The 25,453-nt window shown below is 46.8% G+C and overlaps 1 protein-coding gene across 5 annotated transcripts in view; it reads right to left on the reverse strand.

Moving 5' to 3' along the window:
- The window catches only part of LOC143172053 (nuclear factor 1 B-type-like), a 195,745-nt gene that overhangs the window by 44,842 nt on the left and 125,450 nt on the right, over positions 1-25,453 (reverse strand). For 4 of the 5 annotated variants that reach the window (XM_076361280.1, XM_076361279.1, XM_076361277.1 and 1 more), the window contains exons 8-9: positions 10,442-10,555; positions 5,883-6,067 (exon numbers count right to left, since the gene is read on the reverse strand). In XM_076361280.1, the coding sequence (XP_076217395.1) occupies positions 5,883-6,067; positions 10,442-10,555 (299 nt within the window). Of the gene's footprint in view, positions 1-5,882; positions 6,068-10,441; positions 10,556-25,453 lie in introns of those variants that run through there. The other variant, XR_012997283.1, reaches the window with a different exon arrangement.

Here is a 25,453-nt window from a genome sequence, read left to right on the forward strand (position 1 = left end):
CTTCTCCTTCAGCCGTTTCTACAACTTGTCGCATAGGACTCCATACAGCAGCTTTCCACCTCCGATGTTTTCCCACAAGACGACAGGACCCATCAGTGAACAGGGCATATTGCTTCTCATTTTCTGGTAGTTCATTATACATTGGGGCCTCTTCAGCACGCGTTACCTCCTCCTCTGGCAATATTCCAAAATCTTTGCCCTCTGGCCAATCCATGATCACTTCCAGAATTCCTGGGCGACTGGGGTTTCCTATTCGAGCCCGTTGTGTGATCAGTGCGACCCACTTACTCCATGTAGCATCAGTTGCATGATGTGTACAGGGGACCCTCCCTCTGAACATCCAGCCCAGCACCGGCAGTCGGGGTGCCAGGAGGAGCTGTGCTTCAGTGCCGATCACTTCTGAAGCAGCTCGAACCCCTTCATATGCTGCTAATATCTCTTTTTCAGTTGGAGTATAGCGGGCCTCGGATCCTCTGTAGCCCCGACTCCAAAACCCTAGGGGTCGACCTCGAGTCTCCCCTGGTGCTTTCTGCCAGAGGCTCCAGGTAGGGCCATTCTCCCCGGCTGCGGTATAGAGCACATTTTTTACATCTTGCCCTGCCCGGACTGGCCCCAGGGCTACTGCATGAACTATCTCCTGTTTAATTTGTTCAAAAGCTTGTCGTTGCTCAGGGCCCCATTTGAAATCGTTCTTCTTCCGGGTCACTTGATAGAGAGGGTTTACAATCAGACTGTAATTTGGAATGTGCATTCTCCAAAAACCCACCACGCCTAAGAAAGCTTGTGTTTCTTTTTTGCTAGTTGGTGGAGACATGGCTGTTATTTTGTTGATCACATCTATTGGGATCTGACGACGTCCATCTTGCCATTTTATTCCTAAAAACTGGATCTCCTGTGCAGGTCCCTTGACCTTACTTTGTTTTATGGCAAAACCGGCCTTCAGCAGGATTTGGACTATTTCCTTCCTTTTTTCAAAAACTTCTTCTGCTGTGTTGCCCCACACGATGATATCATCAATGTATTGCAGGTGTTCTGGAGCTCCACCCTGTTCTAATGCAGTCTGGATCAGTCCATGGCAAATGGTAGGGCTGTGTTTCCACCCCTGGGGCAGTCGGTTCCAGGTGTACTGAACGCCCCTCCAAGTGAAAGCAAACTGTGGCCTGCACTCTGCTGCCAAAGGGATTGAGAAAAATGCATTAGCAATATCAATTGTGGCATACCACTTGGCTGCCTTTGATTCCAATTCATATTGAAGTTCTAGCATGTCTGGCACAGCAGCACTCAGCGGTGGCGTGACTTCATTTAGGCCACGATAGTCTACTGTTAGTCTCCACTCTCCATTAGACTTCCGCACTGGCCATATGGGACTGTTAAAGGGTGAGTGGGTCTTGCTGATCACTCCTTGGCTCTCCAGTCGACGAATCAGCTCATGAATGGGAATCAGGGAGTCTCGGTTGGTGCGATATTGCCGCCGGTGCACTGTGGTGGTAGCGATTGGCACTTGTTGGTCTTCGACCTTCAGCAACCCCACAACAGAAGGGTCCTCCGAGAGACCAGGCAAGGTGGACAGCTGTTTAATCTCCTCCGTCTCCAAGGCAGCTATACCAAAAGCCCACCTGTACCCTTTTGGGTCCTTGAAATACCCTCTCCTGAGGTAGTCTATGCCAAGGATGCACGGAGCATCTGGGCCAGTCACAATGGGGTGCTTCTGCCACCCATTCCCAGTTAGACTCACTTCGGCTTCCAATACAGATAGCTGTTGGGATCCCCCCGTCACCCCAGAAATATAGATGGGTTCTGTTCCTATATATCTTGATGGCATTAGGGTACACTGTGCACCGGTGTCTACCAGAGCCTTATACTTCTGTGGGTCTGATGTGCCAGGCCACCGAATCCACACAGTCCAGTAAACCCGGTTGTCCCTTTCCTCCCCCTGGCTGGAGGCAGGGCCCCTCTAATCCTCATCACAGTACTCGTTTCTCATTTCTTGTACGTATGAGTCAGAAGTTTCTTTATTAAGATCAAGAGTAAGATCAGCCCTTCTACTCTCTCTGGGGAACTGCCCGCTGGAAACTGGAGCAGCAATTTTCCTGGAAGAACCTCTTTCTGTGATTGTTTTCCCTTGTAATTCACGTACCCGTGCCCCTAGGGCTGCAGTAGGTTTCCCATCCCACTTCCTCATGTCCTCTCCGTGGTCACGCAGGTAAAACCATAGGGTGCCCCGTGGTGTGTATCCTTTATATTCTCTCTCTTGAGCAAAAGAACGCTTACTTCTAATAGCCGAGATACTGGTCCGTACAGGTGAGGAGTAGGACCTATCCTCTCTGAGTTGCTGGATCTCCCGGGACAGTTTTTCGGACAGTTTCTCCACAGCCGAGACGATGGAGGAAGAAAGACTTTCCTCGTATTGCCGGAGTTGACTAGCCAATTCATCCACTGTTTGTTCCTCTCCATCTTTCCAGGTTATCACTGCCAATGAATTGGCGTATGACGATGGTGCGCTCCTTATAAACTTCCGCCACATGGGTCGTGTGCACTTGACTTCGTCTGGATCTTTGGATAGTTGTTCATTGTTCAGGTCATCATAAATCACCTCCAGCACAGCTAATTCTCTCAGAAACTGGATACCCTTCTCCATGGTGGCCCACTTGCTTGGGCGACATATGACATCTTCCTTAAAGGGATACCTTTCCTTCACGCTTGACAAGAGTCGCCTCCAAAGGCTGAGGATACGTGTCCCTTTTCCAATTGCTTTGTCAATGCCCCCTTCCCTAGAAAGGGATCCCAGCTGCTTGGCTTCCCTACCCTCTAATTCCAGGCTACTGGCCCCATTATCCCAGCATCGGAGCAGCCAGGTGACAATATGCTCACCTGGACGGCGGCTGAAATCTTTTCGTATATCTCGCAGCTCACTCAGGGATAGAGATCGGGTGGTCACTGCCTCGTTTATGAGTTCTTCCTCTTCCTCCTCCCCGATCAGCGGCCGGCTTTCCTCCTCCCGTTCTTGTGATGGTCCTTCTCTAGGGTCATCTGTCTCGTATACTTCTTCCTCCGGTTCCCTTTTAGAAGAAGCTTCTTCCTCCCTTACTAAACGAGCTGACTTCCGCTTCCAAGATTTCTTCTTGTGTACAGGGGCGACTGATACTGGCACAGGCTCGTTCTTTGGTTCAGCCACAGGGCGTGTTGCTGGGGTTGGAGTGGCCGCAGTGCAAGTGCATGTCACCGGAGTCTGAGTGGCCGCAGGGCCTGTTGCCGGGGTTGGAGTGGCCGCAGTGCATGTCGCTGGGGTTGGAGTGGCCGCAGTGCATGTCGCCGGGGTTGGAGTGGCCGCAGTGCAAGTGCATGTCACCGGAGTCTGAGTGGCCGCAGGGCCTGTTGCTGGGGTTGGAGTGGCCGCAGTGCAAGTGCATGTCACCGGAGTCTGAGTGGCCGCAGGGCCTGTTGCTGGGGTTGGAGTGGCCGCAGTGCATGTCGCCGGGGTTGGAGTGGCCGCAGGGCCTGTCGCCGGGGTCTGAGTGGCCGCAGGGCCTGTCGCCGGGGTTGGAGTGGCCGCAGTGCATGTCGCCGGGGTTGGAGTGGCCGCAGGGCCTGTCGCCGGGGTTGGAGTGGCCGCAGTGCATGTCGCCGGGGTTGGAGTGGCTGCAGGGCCTGTCGCCGGGGTTGGAGTGGCCACAGGGCCTGTCGCCGGGGTCTGAGTGGCCGCAGAGCCTGTCGCCGGGGTCTGAGTGGCCGCAGAGCCTGTCGCCGGGGTTGGAGTGGCTGCACGGCCTGTTGCCCGGGTCTGAGTGGCCGCAGTGCATGTCGTTTTACTGTCAGAGCCAGAGACCTTCCCTTCCCTTTGAGGGTACTGAATGGTGTTGAACAGGGCTCGGTAGGCATGGGCCAGGCCCCAGCACGTTGCAATGAGTTGCATCTCTCTAGAGTTGCCAGGGTGACAGCATACTTTTTCCAAATATTCTACTAACTTTTCAGGATTCTGCACTTGCTCAGGGGTGAAGTTCCAAAACACTGGGGGTGCCCATTGGCCTAGGTACTTGCCCATCTTGTCCCACACACCCTGCCACTCATAATTATTCACCCTTGGGGCAGATCTCTGGATGATATTCTTAAATTGCTTACCAACTTTAGACAAAACCGAAACAATATTCCCAAGAAGTATTAATAGAAGTATCTTAACTGCCCAAGGATGCTCAAAATACTGAAAAATTACTGTAATGAAGGAGGAAACATCATAGAAGAAGGTAGTGACACTGCCATTCTGTATTTCCTCTGTAAAAAAACTCTCAGAAAAGTTACTGCAATTGCTAGTTGTCTCCACGATATGGTATCCATGGTACAGTAACGGCTTCATTGCGAAGTTTACATACCACAGAAACGTCAAGGTCAATGTTCTAAAAACAAACCTCACAAGCGAGACATTACTATTCACTGCAGACCACAGCAAACTGCAAAACCCAACACCAATCTTTAACATGTACAGCAGGAAAAAGAGCGCGATGCAGATTATACAAATCAATATCGAGAACAGAGAAACCAACATTGTGACCCTCAACTATTAACAGATATAAGTTCCTTAATACACTCCGGTTAATCTGTTATTATCTCAAACCCTTCGTGCCCCACGTTGGGCGCCAAAAAGGACTGTCGTGGTTTAATCTCAGTCAGCAATTAAGCACCACGCAGCCGCTCGCTCACTCCCCCCCACCCGGTGGGATGGGGGAGAGAATTGGAAGAGCACAAGTCAGAAAGACTCGTGGGTTGAGATAAAAACAGTTTAATAATTGAAATAAAATGATAATAATAATATGATAATAATAATAATAATACACAAAACAAGTGATGCACAGCACAATTGCTCACCACCCGCTGACCGATGCCCAGCCAGTCCCCGAGCAGCGGCCCCCCCGGCCAGCTTTTCCCAGTTTATGTACTGAGCATGACGTCACATGGTATGGAATGTCCCTTTGGCCAGTTTGGCTGTGCCCCCTCCCAGCTTCTTGTGCACCTCCAGCCTCCTCAGTCAGTAGAGCATGGGAAGCTGAAAAGTCCTTGGCTAGTGTAAGCATTACCTAGCAACAACTAAAACACCGGTGTGTTATCAACTTTGTTCTCATCCTAAATCCAAAACACTGTACCAGCTACTAGAAAGGAAATTAACTCTATCCCTGCCGAAACCAGGACAATCAGAAACAAGCTTGAAGCAGTACAGCAGCCAGGAACACAACTGTTATTGCATTTTCTTTACAAAATAAAGAAAGAATCAAATCTGCAGGCTTGTGTCATATTCATTACTGAAATGTTTTTGTATCTGTGCAAAGAATTGTCAAGTATATGTGAAACATCACAAATATTATCTTGCCAGATTTTATCTTAATTGCTGGTCTATAAATATACCTGCATGTCCTTTAGTGTGTTTGTATGAGTACTTATTTTAGAACATTTCTTGCTCCTCCCTGCAGCAAGAGCTTCATCTGTGTTCTAGCATGTAAACCAAAGGTGAAAATTAGTGACTTTTAGCATTAGGCTTACTGAAGTTTCCTATCACTCCTGTTAGCCCTTTTGCATATAGAACTGCCACTGAAGATTTTTGTGTGCAAGAGGAGTGTGGGATTAGAATCTGTTCTGTTAGTGCTGCTAGATTCAATACAAGTTTTTTTATTATGATTGACAGAGCAATGGTGAGAGAATATTACTAATCTGCTCCAGCAAACAACCCAATTTATTTATCCATGTCTAATTGTAAAACTTGCTGAATCACTTCTATTCCAACTTCCAGGTTGCTCTGATACCAGAACTGGTGAAATATCAGGTCTAAACACCATAGAAGATATACATTCTCCAGAGGATTTCTTTTGGAGTGTTCACTTTTTCTTTTACAGTACCTGGCTAGTCTGAGGGCTAGATGGATCATAAGAAGGTACATAATTCTTCAGAGTATCCTGAGGATTCAGGTGGGGAGGATATCTGATCGTTGGATGAGAGAAGTAGCTAGATGGGGCAGGAGGGAGAATAGCTTGTGCTGGAAATGGCAATGTTGAAGTTGGAGGTGGAGTTCTAGTTGAGATGACTAGAGGAAAATAAAATAAAATTAAAATTATTTTGCATCTTGTTTCTTGTACAATTCTTCATCTCTATATTACAGCAAGACAAAAAAAAGTCACTTATAAACCAGCACAATGTACTTCTGCTTCATGATATCTTTACGCAAACATTTGTGTCCTTCCCTCCTCAGGGAATGAAAGGGCTATTATTCCAAATTCATAAATGTTATTTTATTCAGAAATATTATTTATAAACTAGATTTTTTGTTCTTATGGATTATGCTATCATTTGATTTCATTTTTATTTAAATTTAATAGCAATACTTCAGCAGAAAACATATAAAGTTTTCCTCTCTGGAGCCCAAATTAATAAAATAAATATGTTGCTTAATATGTAAAACCTATATTTTTGGCTACAGTAATCCAACAGAGACCAGTCACTGAATCCTAGGAAACAGTGATTCCTCACTGTACTGTACTCTACCTGCCTCATGCAGGGACAGAGCAATAGTTATTAAGCAATAATACCATGAAAAATTAGCTGACCATCATGAAAATTCTCAGGACCCTGAGTGCACTAATAGGCCTTAATGGCCCTGACCAGCCTCAACTGGGACCTCCACCCACACCCTCTGCCCATGGGCCCAGGAGCTCCATTTAAGCTCAGCCCTGGGCCTTCAGTCCTTGCTTGAACAAGAGGCCACTTATTTTGTACCTTATTAAAAGGGAGAGACAGTACAATGGAAGTGGAGAGGAAAAAAAGATTTTTTGTTTCATTAGTGGGAAGGTACAAAATGAGACCTAATATATTGGGTTTGCATGGCAAGGTTTTGGTAGCGGGGGGGCTGCAGGAGTGGCTTCTGTGAGAAGATACCAAAAGCTGCCCTTGTGTCAGACAGAGCCAGTTCCAGCCAGCTCCAAAATGGACCCACCGCTGGCCAAGGCTGAGCCAATCAGCGATGTTGGTAGCATCTCTGTGATAATATATTTAAGAAAGGGTAAAAAGTGCTGCGCAACAGCACCTGGGAGAGAGGAGTGAGAATATGTGAGAGAAACAACTCTGCAGACACCAAGGTCAGTGAAGGAGCGGGAGCAGAGATTCCGCTGCAGCCTGTGGTGAAGACCATGGTGAGGCAGGTTGTCCCCCTGCAGCCCATGGAGGTCCACGGCAGAGCAGGTGGATGTGCCCTGAAGGAAGCTGTAGCCTGTGGAGAGTCCATGCAGGAGCAGGCTCCTATCAGGAACTGTGGCTCTGTAGAGAGAGGAACCCATGCAGGAGAAGGTTTTCTGGTAGGACCTGTGACCCCATGGGGGACCCATGCTGGAGCAGTCTGTTCCTGAAGGACTGTATGCTGTGGAATGAATCATAGAATCATAGCATCATAGAATCATTAAGGTTGGAAAAGACCTCTAAGATCATCGAGTCCAACCGTCAACCCAACACCACCATGCCCACTAAACCATGTCCCTAAGCGCCTCATCTACACGTCTTTTAAATACCTCCAGGGATGGGGACTCAACCACTTCCCTGGGCAGCCTGTTCCAATGTTTAACCACTCTTTCAGTAAAGAAATTTTTCCTCACGTCCAATCTAAACCTCCCCTGGTGCAACTTGAGGCCATTTCCTCTCGTCCTATCACTAGTTACTTGGGAGAAGAGACCGACACCCACCTCGCTACAACCTCCTTTCATGCAGTTGTAGAGAGCGATGAGGTCTCCCCTCAGCCTCCTTTTCTCCAGGCTAAACAACCCCAGTTCCCTCAGCCGCTCCTCATAAGACTTGTTCTCCAGACCCTTCACCAGCCTCGTTGCCCTTCTCTGGACACACTCCAGCACCTCGACGTCCTTCTTGTAGTGAGGGGCCCAAAACTGAACACAGTATTCGAGGTGCGGCCTCACCAGGGCCGAGTACAGGGGCACGATCACTTCCCTACTCCTGCTGGCCACACTATTTCTGATACAGGCCAGGATGCCATTGGCCTTCTTGGCCACCTGGGCACACTGCCGGCTCATGTTCAGCCGGCTGTCGACCAGCACCCCCAGGTCCTTTTCCGACAGGCAGCTTTCCAGCCCCTCTTCCCCAAGCCTGTAGCGTTGCATGGGGTTGTTGTGGCCGAAGTGCAGGACCTGGCACTTGGCCTTGTTGAATCTCATACAGGTGGCCTCGGCCCATCGATCCAGCCTGTCCAGGTCCCTCTGCAGAGCCTTCCTACCCTCGAGCAGATCAACACTCCCGCCCAACTTGGCGTCGTCTGCAAACTTACTGAGGGTGCTCTCGATCCCCTCATCCAGATCATTGATAAAGATATTGAACAAGACCGGCCCCAAAACTGAGCCCTGGGGAACACCGCTCGTGACCGGCCGCCAACTGGATTTAACTCCATTCACCACAACATGGACACATGCTGGAGCAGTTCTTGAAGAACTGCAGCCTGTGGGAAGGACCCACATTGGAGAAGGTTGTGAAGGACTGTCTCCTGTGGGAGGGACCCCACGCTGGAGCAGGGGAAGAGTGTGAGGAGGAAGGAGCAGCAGAGACAAAGCGTTCTGAACTGACCACAACACCCATTCCCCATCCCCCTGCACCTATAAGATAAACAAGCCATGTACTGGAAATTCCCTATTATTCTTTAACTTGATGTATTGGGTTTGCATGGCAAGGTTTTGGGGGGGGGGGGGGTTACAGGGGTGGCTTCTGTGAGAAGCTGCTAGAAGCTTCCCCTATGTCTGATAGAGCCAATGCCAGCCGGCTCCATGACGGACCCACCGCTGGCCAAGGCTGAGCCAATCAGCGACAGTGGTAGCACCTCTGTGGTAACATATTTAAGAAGGGGAAAAAACTGCTGCGCAACAGCACCTGGGAGAGAGGAGTGAGAATATGTGAGAGAAACAACTCTGTAGACACCAAGGTCAGTGAAGAAGGAGGGGGAAGAGCTGCTCCAGGTGCCAGAGCAGAGATTCCCCTGCAGCCTGTGGTGAAGACCATGGTGAGGCAGGCTGTCCCCCTGCAGCCCATGGAGGTTAACGGTGGAGCAGATATCCACCTGCAGCCCGTGGAGGACTCCACGCCGGAGCAGGTGGATGCGCCTGAAGGAGGCTTTGACCCCGTGGGAAGTCCACGCTGGAGCAGGCTCCTGGCAGGACCTGTGCACCCATGGAGAGAGGAGCCCATGCTGGAGCATGTTTGCTGGCAGGACTTGTGTCCCGGCGGGGGACCCATGCTGGAGCAGTCTGTTCCTGAAGGACTGGACCCCGTGGGGGACCCACGCTGGAGCAGTCCATTCCTGAAGGACTGCACCCCATGGAAAGGACACGTGGAAAGAACCCACACTGGAGCAGTTCGTGAAGAACTGCAGCCTGTGGGAAGGACCCTTGTTGAAGAAGTTCGTGGAGGACTGTGTCCTGTGGGAGGGACCCCGCGCTGGAGCAGGAGAAGAAAGTGAGGAGGAAGGAGCAGCAGAGACAACGTGTGATGAACTGACCGCAACCCCCATTCCCCCATCCCCCTGTGCCGCTCGGGGGGAGGAGGTAGAAAATTCAGGAGTGAAGTTGAGCTTGGGAAGAAGGGAGAGGTGGGGGGAAGGTGTTTTAAGATTTGTTTTTATTTCTCATTACCCTACTCTGATTTGATTGGTAATAAATTAATTTCCCCGAGTCGAGTCTGTTTTGCCCATGACGGTAACTGTTGAGTGATTTCCCTGTCCTTATCTTGACCCATGAGCCTTTCGTCATATTTTTTCTCCCCCTGTCCAGTTGAGGAGGGGGGAGTGATAGAGTGGCTTGGTGGGGACCTGGTATCCAGCCAAGGTCAACCCACCACACCTGACAAGCCATCACAATTCAAGTGCCTTCTTCAGTCTGTAATTTCTGCATGCAAATCCCATACAAAATCAAAGAAAGTTTTGCTATAGATGTCAGGAAGTAGTTGATGAAAAATATCAGAATGCTGTATCTCTAGACAGATTGTGCAAAAGAAGCCTTGTATCTATTTCACTGTTTCATATATTCAACCTGGTTATTACTTCTATTGGGTATGAAACTGAGTGAAATCTTACCCATTAAGGTCCATAATAGAATTCACTCATAGTAACAACAATTTTAAAGAATACAAATGGAGGGAGGAAAGATTTGGGAGGGCTATTTTCTATGTCAATTTCTTCATGCAGTTGGCTTATTTTATTCACTGGCTTATTTTAGTCCTTTCCAGTGACTTGAAACAGTTAAGCTATGTTTAATGAGGATTCCTGCAAGGAAACTACAAAATCTACAAAAACTACACACTTCATTCCCTTTCCACTCTCATCAGTAATATATATGGTATTGAGTCTCTAAGAAAAGCTGCAAAAAGCACATCAGAAGACCAAATAGGGAAGTATTTCTTCCTCCTTCATAGCCCTCACCACTGTGTGCAACTCCTGGGATTCCTGGATGGTAATGCTGGGGAAAAGTGCTCAGTCTTGGTGAAGAATCCTGGGAAGTTGTAGGACTAAACAAAGTCTTTTCAGGTTTCTTCACTGTAGGAGAAGTCATACGCAACATTCACATTAGCCTAGAAGCCCAGTGTTACACTTCAGTACGCATCATTTTGTAAACTGAAAATATTTATGTTTACAACTCTTTATAAATCATTTTGTAACCCAACTCCCCTGTGACCAATAAACTAATTTTAAACTTTGCAACATGTTAATGAATATTATTCCACTGTTCTTTGTCCTGCAAAAAAATCTACATACCTTTTATGCCAGACAAGCCAAACAGTGAAGATATCTATGCCTTCAGAAACTCCCTAGATGCAGTCTTACAGAACATCACAATACTATCTGTTCCTTCAACAGCCACATATATTGCACTTTTTAATGGAACACCTACACTCAGGTGTGTAGGGTAATTGCCATACACATTCCATTTTATAGTATTTATTATTCTGTTATTTCAAAACCCATCCCATGCCCTTCCCAAAAGCACAATTAAACAATGTAACTTTGCTAAAAATAAAAGATACATATGTCTCACTAGTTCATATTTTCCATGTCTCAGGTGTGACCAATCAACAAACCCTTACAATGGAAGAAGGCTCAGAGTAGATGGGCACAGGCCATATGCTCATGAAGCTCAGAGAAGAATGCAGGCAGTGACCACAGCTGTTGTAAAGAAAGCTGAACTTCTCTCAACACAAAGGGGACCTGAGGGTGGCCTTTGTTTTAGATAAATGGCTGTATCAGTTGAGTGGATCAACTGGTTGTGTAAATGGCCTTCCCTGAAGTTAATCAAAAAGGTGTGAATGTCTTCCTGAGCTAGCCAGACCAGCATGGAGGAAGTGTGTATGAGTCTCAGCCCAACAAAGAGTATAAAAACTGAGCAACCAATAAAATGAACTTGGAAGAGAGCAATGAGCTCAAGCTGGCTTCAACCCATGTATTCCTTCCTGGTGATTGGGGATGCCCAGCGTTGTGACGGTGAGCATAGTTACGGGACTGGTTCGGCTACTTAGACCATGGGACTCACTTTGAGAAACCTGGTCTACTGGGGGCTGATGGGGTCCATCTGTCAGAGGAGGGGAAGAGCATCCTCAGTCATAGGCTTGCCAAGTTGGTGAAGAGGGCTTTAAACTAGAGATGCCGGGGGAGGGGAACCTCTGTTCATCCCACTCCTACCAGTTTGATGCCAGGGCCAGCAATAGATGCCCAGAGCCTGGAGAAGAATCACAGGTCAGCAGGAGAGCGCCTGAAGAGCAGCACAAAGGAACTCCAGCCAGTAAGACAGCTACATCGGGGGCCCAACTTAAATGCCTCTATGCAAACGCACGTAGCATGGGGAATAAGCAAGAGGAGTTAGAGACGTGCGCACGCCTGCAGGGCTACGACCTTATTGGCATCACGGAGACGTGGTGGGAGGGCTCCTATGCTTGGAGTGTTGGGACTGAGGGATACAGGCTCTTTAGGAAGGACAGGCAGGGGAGACGAGGAGGGGGTGTCGCCCTCTGTGTCAACGACCAGCTGGAGTGCATGCAGCTCTGCCTGGGGATGGATGAGGAGCTGACTGAGAGCTTATGGGTCAGGATCAAAGGGAAGGCAGGGACAGGTGACATTACGGTGGGGGTCTGCTACAGGCCACCTGACCAGGAAGACCGAGCGGATGAGGCCCTCTATAGACAGATGGGAGCAGCCTCACGCTCACAAGCCCTGGCCCTCATGGGGGACTTCAACCACCCCGACATCTGTTGGAGGGACAACGTGGCAGGGCATAAGCAATCCAAGAGATTCCTGGAGTGCACTGATGATAACTTCCTTCTCCAAGTGATAGAAGAGCCAACGAGGAGAGGTGCTATGCTGGACCTTGTTCTCACCAACAAGGAGGGGCTGTGTGGGGAATGTGAAGCTCAAGGGCAGCCTGGGCTGCAGTGACCATGAAATGGTGGAGTTCAAGATCCTGAGGGCACCGAGGAGGGCGCACAGCAAGCTCACTACCCTGGACTTCAGGAGAGCAGGCTTTGGCCTCTTCAGGGATCTGCTTGGTAGAGTGCCATGGGACAAAGCCCTGGAGGGAAGAGGGGCCCAAGAAAGCTGGGTAATATTCAAGGATCACCTCCTCCAAGCTCAGGAGCGATGCATCCCAACAAAGAGGAAGTCAGGCAAAAACGCCAGGAGGCTTGCATGGATGAACAAGGAGCTCCTGGGCAAACTCCAACACAAAAAGGAAGCCTACAGAGGGTGGAAGCAAGGACAGGTAGCCTAGGAGGAATACAGAGAAATTGTCCGAGCAGCCAGGGATCAGGTTAGGAAAGCTAAAGCCCTGATAGAATTAAATCTGGCCAGGGACGTCAAGGGCAACGAGAAAAGATTCTATAGGTATGTCGGGGATAAAAGGAAGACGAGGGAAAATGTGGGCCCTCTCCGGAATGAAACAGGAGACCTGGTTACCCAGGATACGGAGAAGGCAGAGGTACTCAATGACTTTTTTGCCTCGGTCTTCACGGGCAAGTGCTCGAGCCTCACCGCCCAAGATGCAGAAGGCAAAGGCAGGGACTGGGAGAATGAAGAGCCACCCACTGTGGGAGAAGATCAGGTTCGAGACCATCTAAGGCACCTGAAGGTGCACAAGTCCATGGGACCCGATGAGATCCATCCGCGGGTCCTGAAGGAACTGGCGGATGAAGTTGCTAAGCCACTATCCATCGTATTTGAGAAGTGGTGGCAGTCTGGTGAAGTTCCCACTGACTGGAAAAGGGGAAACATAACCCCCATTTTTAAAAAGGGAAAAAAGGAAGACCCAGGGAACTACAGGCCAGTCAGTCTCACCTCTGTGCCTGGGGAGATCATGGAACAGATCCTCCTGGACGCTATGCTAAGGCACGTGGAGGACAGGGGGGTGATTCGAGACAGCCAGCATGGCTTCACCAAGGGCAAGTCCTGCCTGACCAACCTAGTGGCCTTCTAAGATGGAGCGACTACATCAGTGGACACGGGAAGGGCTACAGATGTCGTCTATCTGGACCTCTGAGGCCTTTGACACGGTCCCCCACAACATCCTTCTCTCTAAACTGGAGAGGTATGGAGTTGATGGGTGGACTGTCCGGTGGGTGAGGAATTGGTTGGATGGTCGCATCCAGAGGGTAGTGGTCAACGGCTCAATGTCCAGATGGAGGTTGGTGACGAGTGGCATCCCGCAGGGGTCCGTATTGGGACCAGTACTGTTTAATATCTTCATCAATGACATAGACAGTGGGATCGAGTGCACCCTCAGCAAGTTTGCAGATGACACCAAGCTGAGTGGTGCGGTTGTCACGCCAGAGGGACGGGATGCCATCCAGAGGGACCTGGACAAGCTCGAGAAGTGGGCCTGTGTGGACCTGTGTGAACCTCATGAGGTTCAACAAGGCCAAGTGCAAGGTCCTGCACCTGGGTCGGGGCAACCCCCAGTATCAATACAGGCTGGGGGATGAAGGGATTGAGAGCAGCCCTGCCGAGAAGGACTTGGGGGTACTGGTGAAGGAAAAGCTGGACACGAGCCAGCAATGTGCGCTCGCAGCCCAGAAGGCCAACCGTATCCTGGGCTGCATCAAAAGAAGCGTGGCCAGCAGGTCGAGGGAGGTGATTCTGCCCCTCTACTCTGCTCTGGTGAGACCCCACCTGGAGTACTGTGTCCAGCTCTGGAGCCCTCAGCATAAGAAAGACACGGACCTGTTGGAGCGGGTCCAGAGGAGGGCCACAAAAATGATCAGGGGGATGGAACACCTCTCCTATGAAGAAAGGCTGAGAGAGTTGGGGTTGTTCATCCTAGAGAAGAGAAGGCTTCGGGGAGACCTTATTGCAGCCTATGAGTACTTAAAGGGGGCTTATAAGAAAGGTGGCAGCAAACTTCTTAGCAGGGCCTGTTGTGACAGGAGAAGAGGGAATGGCTTTAAACTAAAGGGGGGTAGATTTAGACTAGATATAAGGAAGACATTTTTTCCGCTGAGGGTGGTGAAACACTGGAACAGGTTGCCCAGAGAGGTGGTGGATGCCCCATCCCTGGAAACATTCAAGGTCAGGCTGGACGGGGCTCTGAGCAACCTGATCTAGTTGAAGATGTCCCTGGCCACGGCAGGGGGGTTGGACTAGATGACCTTTAGAGGTCCCTTCCAACCCAAACTATTCTATGATTCTATACAGAGACCGGTAATGGGAATCACATTTGTATTGTGGTCCAACTGTATATTGCAATTGCTATAATTGTGTTGTGATTTCAGTATATTGCTGTATCACACTGCTAAATCAAAATCCCATGTAACATCAAATATATTCAAATAAGTAAATTTTGCATTAAAACATTAAACCCTCCTTGTGTGGAATACCTAAAAGAAGCTGGTCAGAGAGTATTGGACTCTGACATCAAGTAAGGTCTTCCTACCTCTTCCATTTTCCATATCAACAATAAACATCTCTTTAGGGCTCACTGTGTGAAAATAACACAATAGCTTTGACAAATGAAAAATTTCTACTATATAAGATTATTGGTACTACATAAAGTAAACACTGTATTCTGTCTGAAATTTTAATTAATTAAAATGTATTTGTACTTTGAAGCAAATTAAGTTATTCGGTTTCTAAGTTAATTATAACATTTATTTATAGGGCACACATCAGCATCATATATGAGTTCAATTTCAAATCAATGAGACTAACATATTCATACATATTTTACTGGATAGTAGCTATGTTGTATCTGACTTTCCTACATGGATTATGCTACTCTTATCCTTAGTGTGATATTCTGACTTTTAATATTAGCACACTACATTGTACTATTCTTGGAGACATTAAATCTTAGAAGTTGAAGATAGGTTTGCCCTGTAAAATGCGAGTGCCCTAATGATAGTAAATTCAGCCAGTGCTTTCTGAACTGACTGGAAGTTAAGTGTTAATATTGACCTAGAATGCCTTACCTAACTCAGCACCTCTCTACCTGAGAGACTGCTTTGTCTCTGCCACTCTTCCACAGTTGAGGCCTGTGAAGGCACTGGCACCTAGATGCTCTAGAATAATGATCACAATTCCCCTTCATCCCTTCCATTTTCTGCTCAAATGACAGCCCCAGCTTCTTCATGTAAGACCCTAGTTTCATCTAAGAACAAGGATCTTTTCACTATTTCACAACAGAGGTATGTTTTTAGAAAACATAGGACAAAATTAATCAGTTATCACCTTTGTACTGTGGTTCTAATGTGTGCGCATACGCTATCACTGAAAAAACATTCCAATGTTATTTTCTGGGGGAAAAAAAAGGAAAAGACAAGTGTGCCTGAATAGCTTGTAGTTACAGCCTTTCAGTAGTATACTGTGTTCAGCAGTATTTGTCACATACCTTACCAATAATCAAACACCCTGATAAAATTCTTTCTGGGACACAATTTCATTATACCACATGTAGATTATTGCAAGAGTGAGAATATAAAAAGAGTTAAATTTTATTACTAATTTAAAATACTGCAGGAAAATTTCCCTAAGGAAAAATTAAACTACAGATTGGAGGTAAAAACTCTTTCACTTATGAAAAACCACATTCAGCAAAAGAACTCTTGAAAGAATTAATTGCCTAGCTCCTGCTTAGAAGTTTTGCATATGTCTGCACCTCTGATTTCTGAAATGAAACAGAGATTTAATTTATTTGCTGACTGTTACTTCATTAAAAAAATGCAAAAGTTGTTGGATTTTTTTAAACAAAATTATTTTAGCTGCTTTAAAGAAGAATGCTATATGAACTGCAATGTAATGAGGATACCTATTAAATTTGAAAATAATTTACTGAAAAGGAGATTTGTAGCTATTATAACCCTAGTATTTTACTTTAAAGCTATGCCATTTTTCCTGCTTTCACTTTAGAGCAATGAGAATTCTAGTCAGTATATACAGGACAGCATAAATTACAAAGCAAATGCATCAAACTCTTCTACCACAGAAGACTCTTTCTTTACCAAGGTGAATGCTACTGATAGTAATACAAAATTCTGCACTGCCAGAAAATACCCATTACCTACCAAAACAAACTTTAATGTATACTGCACAGCACAGTGAAGTACCTTCAGAAAGATGTCATCTATAGAATACACAACTGTAAAGAATGAAAGGCTGAAATACGTGTAGCAGTTTCTTTGTTAAAACAATGTACTTTGCATCATAATGGCACATTCATGTTCTATTCACAGAAAAAAAACCTAGATAAAACCATTTACAACATGCTGTTCATACAATTCTAGTGAAAGTGTGGAAGCTACGAAGTCCATAACATTACTAACAAGGCATCAGACATCCCTTCATACTACAGTTTCAAACAAACTGGTCCTTTCTAGGAGGCAATACCTGAGTTAATTTCTGATGCCAGAGTATATTCTATCTACAAACATTACATTCAGCTGAGACTGACTCTCCACTGCCTCACACCTTGTGGGGTAGCTTACTAAGATTTTTACTTATTTCAGATAGGTGTAAGATCATGTCCACTGTGCTCAGCAGAATTAGTCTCATGCATGAGAAGGCGGCTCGGCACTGAGGTTGGCTGAGAACCAAGAATTCTAGAAACCAAAAAATGTTAATTAATATCCTTCACAGAAGGACCTTTTGACATTGTGACATTTTATTTTTTTGAAAGATGGACATGTCTGAACAACTTGATATCTAAAATGCTTAATGCCTGGGATAGAGAAGCCCACACTTGTATTCCTGTTCAACATCAGGCAGAGATCAGGCTTTGAGTCTAGCTCTTCCATATTTCATGTCAACGTGCTGACCACTGGTTTATTAGCTAATCTAGAGTCTCTCTTCCTCACCATAAATTTCATCTGAGACCAAAGAAAAGCCTGCCTAATATTTTTTTGCTGATGAAATGGATTTATTTCCATGAAAAATTAAATTTTGAAAAATCAATGTTTTCTAGGGCTGAAAATCATCAAAACACTCCTGATCAGTTTACTTGGTACCTTTCTGAGACAGGTATAGAAATCCTAGGTGTTATAACACATGTACATTCTCTTTTGAGAGAGAGAGAGGGTGAGCTCTTAGGTGAAAATATAAACATACTGGGTGACAGTTTGAAGAGAGAGACTCTCTTCAAGTTTAAAAAGATTCTCTTAATTTTATTTTTGATTTTACATCAACTTCAGAACAAATATTTTTATATGTAAATTTTATACTGGAGCAAAATATTTCAACATATAAACATTCAGTAATCTCCCATCTTCGAATCAACCTATTCAGCTCCAAGAATATTTTCACAGGCACACCTCTGATACTGGGTAATCCAGTCTATCAAACTGTGACACTGGTTTCCCTTCCAGCACCCATGCCCAAAGACAATCAAAAAGCATGCTATGCTTTTTTGCTGTTTCCAGCAGGCAAACCATTTTATTGCATTATGTTTGGTGATGAGTGGTAAAAGAGAGAAGAAAACTGAAGAGTTTCCTGCAATGCTATTTTCAGTACTACAGCTGGAGAGAAAACACTTGGAAAACATTGCACTTTAGGAAAGTTATGACAAAATGGGAATCAATTTCTTAAAGCATCAAATGAATTACTTTATTTGTCATTCTCTAATAATCCTTTCTATTCAATTTCATTATTTTATTTCCGGTGTTCAAAATGTATTGTGATACCTGAGAGGAAAGTGATGCAAGAACTTTCAGCTGACTGTAAGATCATGAGAGCCAGAAATCCTTTAATCTGGGCAAGCAGATCAACCTTCTAATCCCCACCTACAAGCAAACTTTCCAGAGTACTGAATTCTATTGTCACTCTGTTGCTCTTTACAGTCCTCAAATTTTAACAGATTTATTAACCTCAATAGCATTTCCTTTCATAAACATAGAAGGGTTCTATCTATATGTCCTTATATGTCCCAGAATATCAAATAACAAAAACATTCTTCAATACAGACAACTTGTAGGATGCTTTTTATTCCTGTGGATGATCAACTGCATAAAGATCATAGAATGGTTTGGGTTGGAAGGGACCTTTAAAGATCATCTAGTTCCAACCCCCCTGCCACGGGCAGGGACATCTTTCACTAGATCAGGTTGCTCAAAGCCCCGTCCAACCTGACCTTGAACACTTCCAGGGAGGGGGCATCCACAACTTCTCTGGGCATTCTGTTCCAGTGCCTCACCACCCTCATCATAAATAATTTCTTCCTTATGTCCAATCTAAATCTGCTCTCTTTCAGTTTAAAACTGTTGCCCCTTGTCCTGTCATTACAGGCCCTGGTAAAAAGTCTCTCTTCATCTTTCTTATAAGCTCCCTTGAAGTATTGAAAAGCCGCAATAAGGTCTTCCCGGAGCCTTCTCTCCTCCAGGCTGAACAACCCCAACTCTCTCAGCCTTTCCTCATAGGAGAGGTGTTCCATCCCCCTGATCATTTTCGTGGCCCTCCTCTGGACCCGCTCTAACAGGTCCATGTCTTTCCTGTGCTGAGAACTCCAGAGCTGGACGCGGTACTCCAGGTGGGGTCTAACAAGAGCAGAGCAGAGGGGGAGAATCACCTCCCTCGACCTGCTGGCCATGCCTCTTTTGATGCAGCCCAGGATACAATTGGCTTTTTGGGCTGCAAGCGCACATTGACAGCTCATATCTATTTTTTCATCTACCAATATTCCAATATTCTGAAGAGATGGACAACTAAATATCTTGATTATATTAAAGTATCCTCATTTTTACTGATAAAAAGTAAAACAGTTCAATACAGTTCTTCAAATGTTAAAAATATATACACTAGCATTTTAAAAGTATAATTCCACTGCATTGTTATTTAATTTAGGATATTTTGAAATTTGCATACATTTCTTAAAATTAATATTTTGTAATTTTTTAATTAGTTGAGTAAAACAAATGTATCATAAAACAGGGCAAAATGGAGGATGTGGGGGTCAGATTATAGGTTTAAAGTTGAATATATACACATAAAAGCCATATCCCAGAGTAGTTTCAAAAATGTGTAACAGTACGACAGGACATACAGACTTAATGCTCAACAGTTATTTGATGGTATCACATGACATGTAAATAATTATCTGCAATGTCAAAGACTTTCTTTCTGTTTAAATTTACATTTATTCCCACTAAAATGACTCTGAAACTATGGCAAGCTAACTTGCAAGAACAGCAGGTGATAATTCTGCATCCATTTCCTACAAACCTCCCATCCTGAAGAATGGCAACTTTCTTCTTCATCTGAATGTAATAGCAAACTTAGCAATGAACTTACTGATTGCCACACTGTAATCTAATGTGTTATTCATAATCACAGAATGGTTGAGATATGAAGGGACCTCTGGATATCATTTAATCCAAACCCCTATTCAAAGCAGGGTCAACTAGAGCAGGTTGCCCAGAACTGTGTCCAATCAAGGAAATGCCAAGGAATATTGCCAAGGATGGAGACTCTACAACCTCTCTGGGCAACCTGTTCCAGTGCTTGGTCACCCTCACAGTAAAATGTTTTTTTCTTATGTTTAAGTGGAATTGCCTGTATTTCAATTTGTGCCCATTGCCTCTGGTCCTGTCACTGGACACCACTGAGGAGAGTCTGGCTCCATCTGGCCCCCTCCCATCAGGTTTTATACACATTGATAAGATTCCCCCTGAGCTTTCTCTTCTCTAGGCTAAACAGTTCCAGCTCTCAACCTCTCCTTGTATGATAGATGCTACAGTCCCTTAATCATCCCCATGTCACTGCAGTGGAGTGTCGTGGTTTAACTAACTTCAGTCAGCAACTGAGCACCACACAGCCGCTCGCTCACTCTCCCCTGCCCCGGGTGGGATGGGGGAGAGAATTGGAAGAGTAGAAGTGAGAAAACTCGTAGGTTGAGATAAAAACAATTTAATAATTGAAATAAAATAAAATATTACTACTAATAATAATAATAAGAAGAATATACAAAGCAAGTGATGCACAATGCAATTGCTTACCACCTGCCGACCGATACCCAGCCAGTCCCCGAGCAGCGGCCCCCCCGGCCAGCTTTCCCCAGTTTATGTACTGAGCATGACGTCACATGGTATGGAATATCCCTTTGGCCAGTTTGGGTCAGCTGTCCTGGCTGTGCCCCCTCCCAGCTTCTTGTGCACCTCCAGCCTTCTCAGTCAGTAGAGCATGGGAAGCTGAAAAGTCTTTGACTAGTGTAAGCACTACCTAGCAACAACTAAAACATCAGTGTGTGATCAACATTGTTCTCACCCTAAATCCAAAACACAGCACTATACCAGCTACTAGGAAGAAAATTAACTCTATCCCAGCCGAAACCAGGACATGGAGTCATTCCAGTATGTCCATGTCTCTCTTGTATGAGGGAGCCCAGAATTGGACACAGTACTCCAGATGCAGCCTCACCAGTGCTGAGTAGAGGGGAAGTATAACCTCCATCGACCTGCTGACAATGCTCTTCGTAATGCAGCCTAGGATGCTGTTGGCGGCCTTTGTGGCAAGGGCACATTGCTGACTCGTGTTCAGATTGTTGTCCACCAGGACCCCCAGGTCTTTTACAATAAAGCTGCTTTGCAGCTGGGTGGCCCCCAGCATATACTGGTGCATGAGGTTATTCTTCCCCAGGTGCTGGACTTGCCATTTCCCTTTGTTGAACTGCATGAGGTTTCTGTCAGCCCATTTGTCCACCCTGTTGAGGTTTCTTTGAATAGCAGCAAACTGATCTGGTGTATCAAACACTCCTTCCAATTTGGGGTCATCAGCAAACTTGCTGAGGGTTTACTCTGCCCCTTCATCCAGGTCATTAACAGAGAGGTTAAACAGTATTGGCCCCAGTATCGACCTCTGGGGTACACCACTAGTGAGTGGCCTCCAGCTGGACATGGTGTCACTGATCACAACCCTCCAAGCCTGGCAGTTCAGTCAGTTTTCAATCTACCTCACAGTCTATTTATCTAGTCCATACTTGTGGGGATTAAGTGGCACGGACTCTGGAAGGCAGCAACCAAAGACCTTTATTGCTCTTTGTTAGCATCTTTTATAGCAAGCAGAAGTGTACACGCGCTACCTGCAGCTTGCAGATAGGTTATAGCCTTGTGTTCACGTGCATCTATGCTCTAGCAGATTGGCCCGTTCTTCCTGATCATGCGAAATGCCCTCATGGCCTTTATCTTGTTTTTCTCCTTCCAGCTGTACATTCCTTTCTCCATTATCTTCTGCTTATGTGCCTTCTCATGCCAGGTGGTACAGTGTTTGCTCATTAAAATCAAACTCAGGAATGTCCATTAGTGAGATTCCCATCCCCACATCTCCCCCTTTTTGTTTTACTAGAAACACTGCTGAAACCAATCTTTCAATCATTTTTTGCATACCTTGTAACAGACATGGCACACAAACCAAAATGCATATAAACACTACTACGCATATCCCTCCTAGCTTGGCTAGTCCTTTTAACCAGCCATGAGGAGGAGCTGTCTGATACCCGCAAGTCTGCAAACGCAGCAGCCAGGGGGTCTTTCTCCCCGGCCACTCCCCCATCATTCACCGGAACGGATGGGGTGGCTGGGCACGCCGGGCCCGGGGGAACCGGGACCAGCGGGTCAGGGGCAGTGGCCGCTGCCACCGCTTGATGGGCGGCGCGGTCGGTCTTTAACTGCTTTAGCGAATCTGCTATCAGTTGCCGCGTAGTCTGCAGGTTTTTGGGGTTTTTTTGGGTTTTTTTTCTTCTTTTTCATCGCCACGTCAAAAAAGGACTGTCGTGGTTTAACCTCAGTCGGCAACTAAGCACCACACAGCAGCTCGCTCTCTCCCCGCCAGTGGGATGGGGGAGAGAATCGGAAGGGTAAAAGTGAGAAAACTCGTGGGTTGAGATAAAGACAGTTTAATAGGGAAAGCAAAAGCTGCGCATGCAAGCAAAGCAAAACAAGGAATTCATTCACTACTTCCCATCGGCAGGCAGGTGTTCAGCCATTTCCAGGAAAGCAGGGCTCCATCACATGTAACAGTTACTTGGGAAGACAAACGCCATCACTCCGAACGTCCCATAACAAATCCCCGGCTTTATCCCAAGTCTCTACACGAAAGGCTGTTGCTGAGTCCGGTGGAATCCTTTTTCTTTTTAGCCATGCAAGCAACAGGCAGAGGGTATAGTCATCATACTTAATCCCATGCTTCTCTAATAGCTTCTTAAGAATACATAGTATAGATTCCTCCTCCTTCGTTAGTTGCGATCCCATTCTTAAGTTCCCAGCTGCTCACCTCTGCTCCAATGAGGCGATGATTCAAAGTTCCGGCTCCAGCTCTTCCCTGAGACTGCTCTGTCTCCCGCTGGCTGTTGTTCGTTCAGCTGGCTCCCCACCGGTGCTCAGCTCCAGCATTCTCTGCTCCAACGAGGCGATGATTCAAAGTTCCGGTTCCAGCTCTTCCCTGAGACTGCTCCGTCTCCCGCTGGCTGTTGTTCGTTCAGCTGGTTCCCCACCGGTGCTCAGCTCCAGCATTCATGCCCCACGTTGGGCGCCATTTGTGGGGATTAAGCGGCACGGACTCTGGAAGGCAGCAACCAAAGACCTTTATTGCTCTTTGTTACCATCTTTTATAGCAAGCAGAAGTGTACACGCGCTATCTGCAGCTTGCAGATAGGTTATAGCCTTGTGTTCACGCGCATCTATGCTCTAGCAGATTGGCCCGTTCTTCCTGATCATGCGAAATGCCCTCATGGCCTTTATCTTGTTTTTCTCCTTCCAGCTGTACATTCCTTTCTCCGTTATCTTCTGCTTATGTGCCTTCTCATGCCAGGTGGTACAGTGTTTGCTCATTAAAATCAAACTCAGGAATGTCCATTAGTGAGATTCCCATCCCCACACATACTTCATTAGTTTTTCTATGAGGATGACTGTCCTGGTTTCGGCAGGGATAGAGTTAATTTCTTTTCTAGTAGCTGGTACAGTGTTTTGGATTTAGGATGAGAACAAAGTTGATAACGCACCGATGTTTTAGTTGTTGCTAGGTAATGCTTACACTAGCCAAGGACTTTTCAGCTTCCCATGTTCTACCGACTGAGAAGGCTGGAGGTGCACAAGAAGCTGGGAGGGGGCACAGCCAAACTGGCCAAAGGGACATTCCATACCATGTGACGTCATGCTCAGTACATAAACTGGGGAAAGCTGGCCGGGGGGGGCCGCTGCTCGGGGACTGGCTGGGCATCGGTCGGCAGGTGGTGAGCAATTGTACTGTGCATCACTTGCTTTGTGTATTATTATTATTATTATCATTTTATTTCAATTATTAAACTGTTTTTATCTCAACCCACGAGTTTTTCTCACTTGTGCTCTTCCAATTCTCTCCCCCATCCCACCGGGGGTGGGGGGAGTGAGCGAGCGGCTGCGTGGTGCTTAGTTGCCAACTGAAATTAAACCACGACAGTCCTTTTTGGCGCCCAACGTGGGGTTCGAAGGGTTTGAGATAATAACAGCTTAACCGGAGTGTATTAAAGAACTTAAATATCTGTTAGTAGTTGTGGGTCACAATGTTGGTTTCTCTGTTCTCGATATTGATTTGTATAATCTGCATCGCGCTCTTTTTCCTGCTGTACATGTTAAAGATTGGTGTTGGGTTTTGCAGTTTGCTGTGGTCTGCAGTGAGTGGTGATGTCTCACTTGTGAGGTTTGTTTTTAGAACATTGACCTTGACGTTAGTGTGGTATGTAAACTTCGCAATGAAGCCGTTACTGTACCACGGAGACCATTTCGTGGAGACAACTAGCAATTACAGTGACTTTTCTGAGAGTTTTTTTACGGAGGAAATACAGAATGGCAGTGTCACTACCTTCTTCTATAATGTTTCCTCCTTCATTACAGTAATTTTTCAGTATTTTGAACATCCTTGGGCAGTTAAGATACTTCCATTGGTACTTCTTGGGAATACTGTTTCGGTTTTGTCTAAAGTTGGTAAGCAATTTAAGAATATCATCCAGAGATCTGCCCCAAGGCTGAATAATTATGAGTGGCAGGGTGTGTGGGACAAGATGGGCAAGTACCTAGGCCAATGGGCACCCCCAGTGTTTTGGAACTTCACCCCTGAGCAAGTGCAGAATCCTGAAAAGTTAGTAGAATATTTGGAAAAAGTATGCTGTCACCCTGGCAACTCCAGAGAGATGCAGCTCATTGCAACGTGCTGGGGCCTGGCCCATGCCTACCAAGCCCTGTTCAACACCATTCAGTACCCTCAAAGGGAAGAGAAGGTCTCTGGCTCTGACGGTAAAACGACACGCACTGCGGCCACTCAGACCCGGGCAACGCGCCCTGCGGCCACTCCGACCCCAGCGACACGCCGTGCAGCCACTCAGACCCCGGCAACAGGCCCTGCAGCCACTCCGACCCCAGCAACATGCTCTGCAGCTACTCAGACGCCGGCAACAGGCCCTGCGGCCACTCAAACCCGGGCAACACGCACTACGGCCACTCCAACCCCGGCGACATGCACTGCAGCCACTCAGACCCCGGCGACATTCACTGCGGCCACTCAGACTCCAGTGACATGCACTTGCACAGCGGCCACTCCAACCCCGGCGACATGCACTGCGGCCACTCAGACCCCAGCGACATGCACTGAGGCCACTCAGACCCCGGCGACATGCACTGCGGCCACTCCAACCCCGGCAACAGGCCCTGCGGCCACTCAGACTCCGGTGACATGCACGTGCACTGTGGCCACTCCAACCCCGGCAACAGGCCCTGCGGCCACTCAGACTCCGGTGTCATGCACTTGCACAGCGGTCACTCCAACCCCGGCAACAGGCCCTGCGGCTACTCGGACTCCGGTGACATGCACTTGCACTGCGGCCACTCCAACCCCGGCGACATGCACTGCGGCCACTCCAACCCCGGCAACAGGCCCTGTGGCTGAACCAAAGAACCAGCCTGTGCCGGTATCAGTCGCCCCTGTACACAAGAAGAAATTTTGGAA

The sequence above is a fragment of the Aptenodytes patagonicus genome, chromosome W, assembly GCF_965638725.1.
Source record: "Aptenodytes patagonicus chromosome W, bAptPat1.pri.cur, whole genome shotgun sequence".
In the NCBI taxonomy this organism is placed as follows: Eukaryota; Metazoa; Chordata; class Aves; order Sphenisciformes; family Spheniscidae; genus Aptenodytes; species Aptenodytes patagonicus.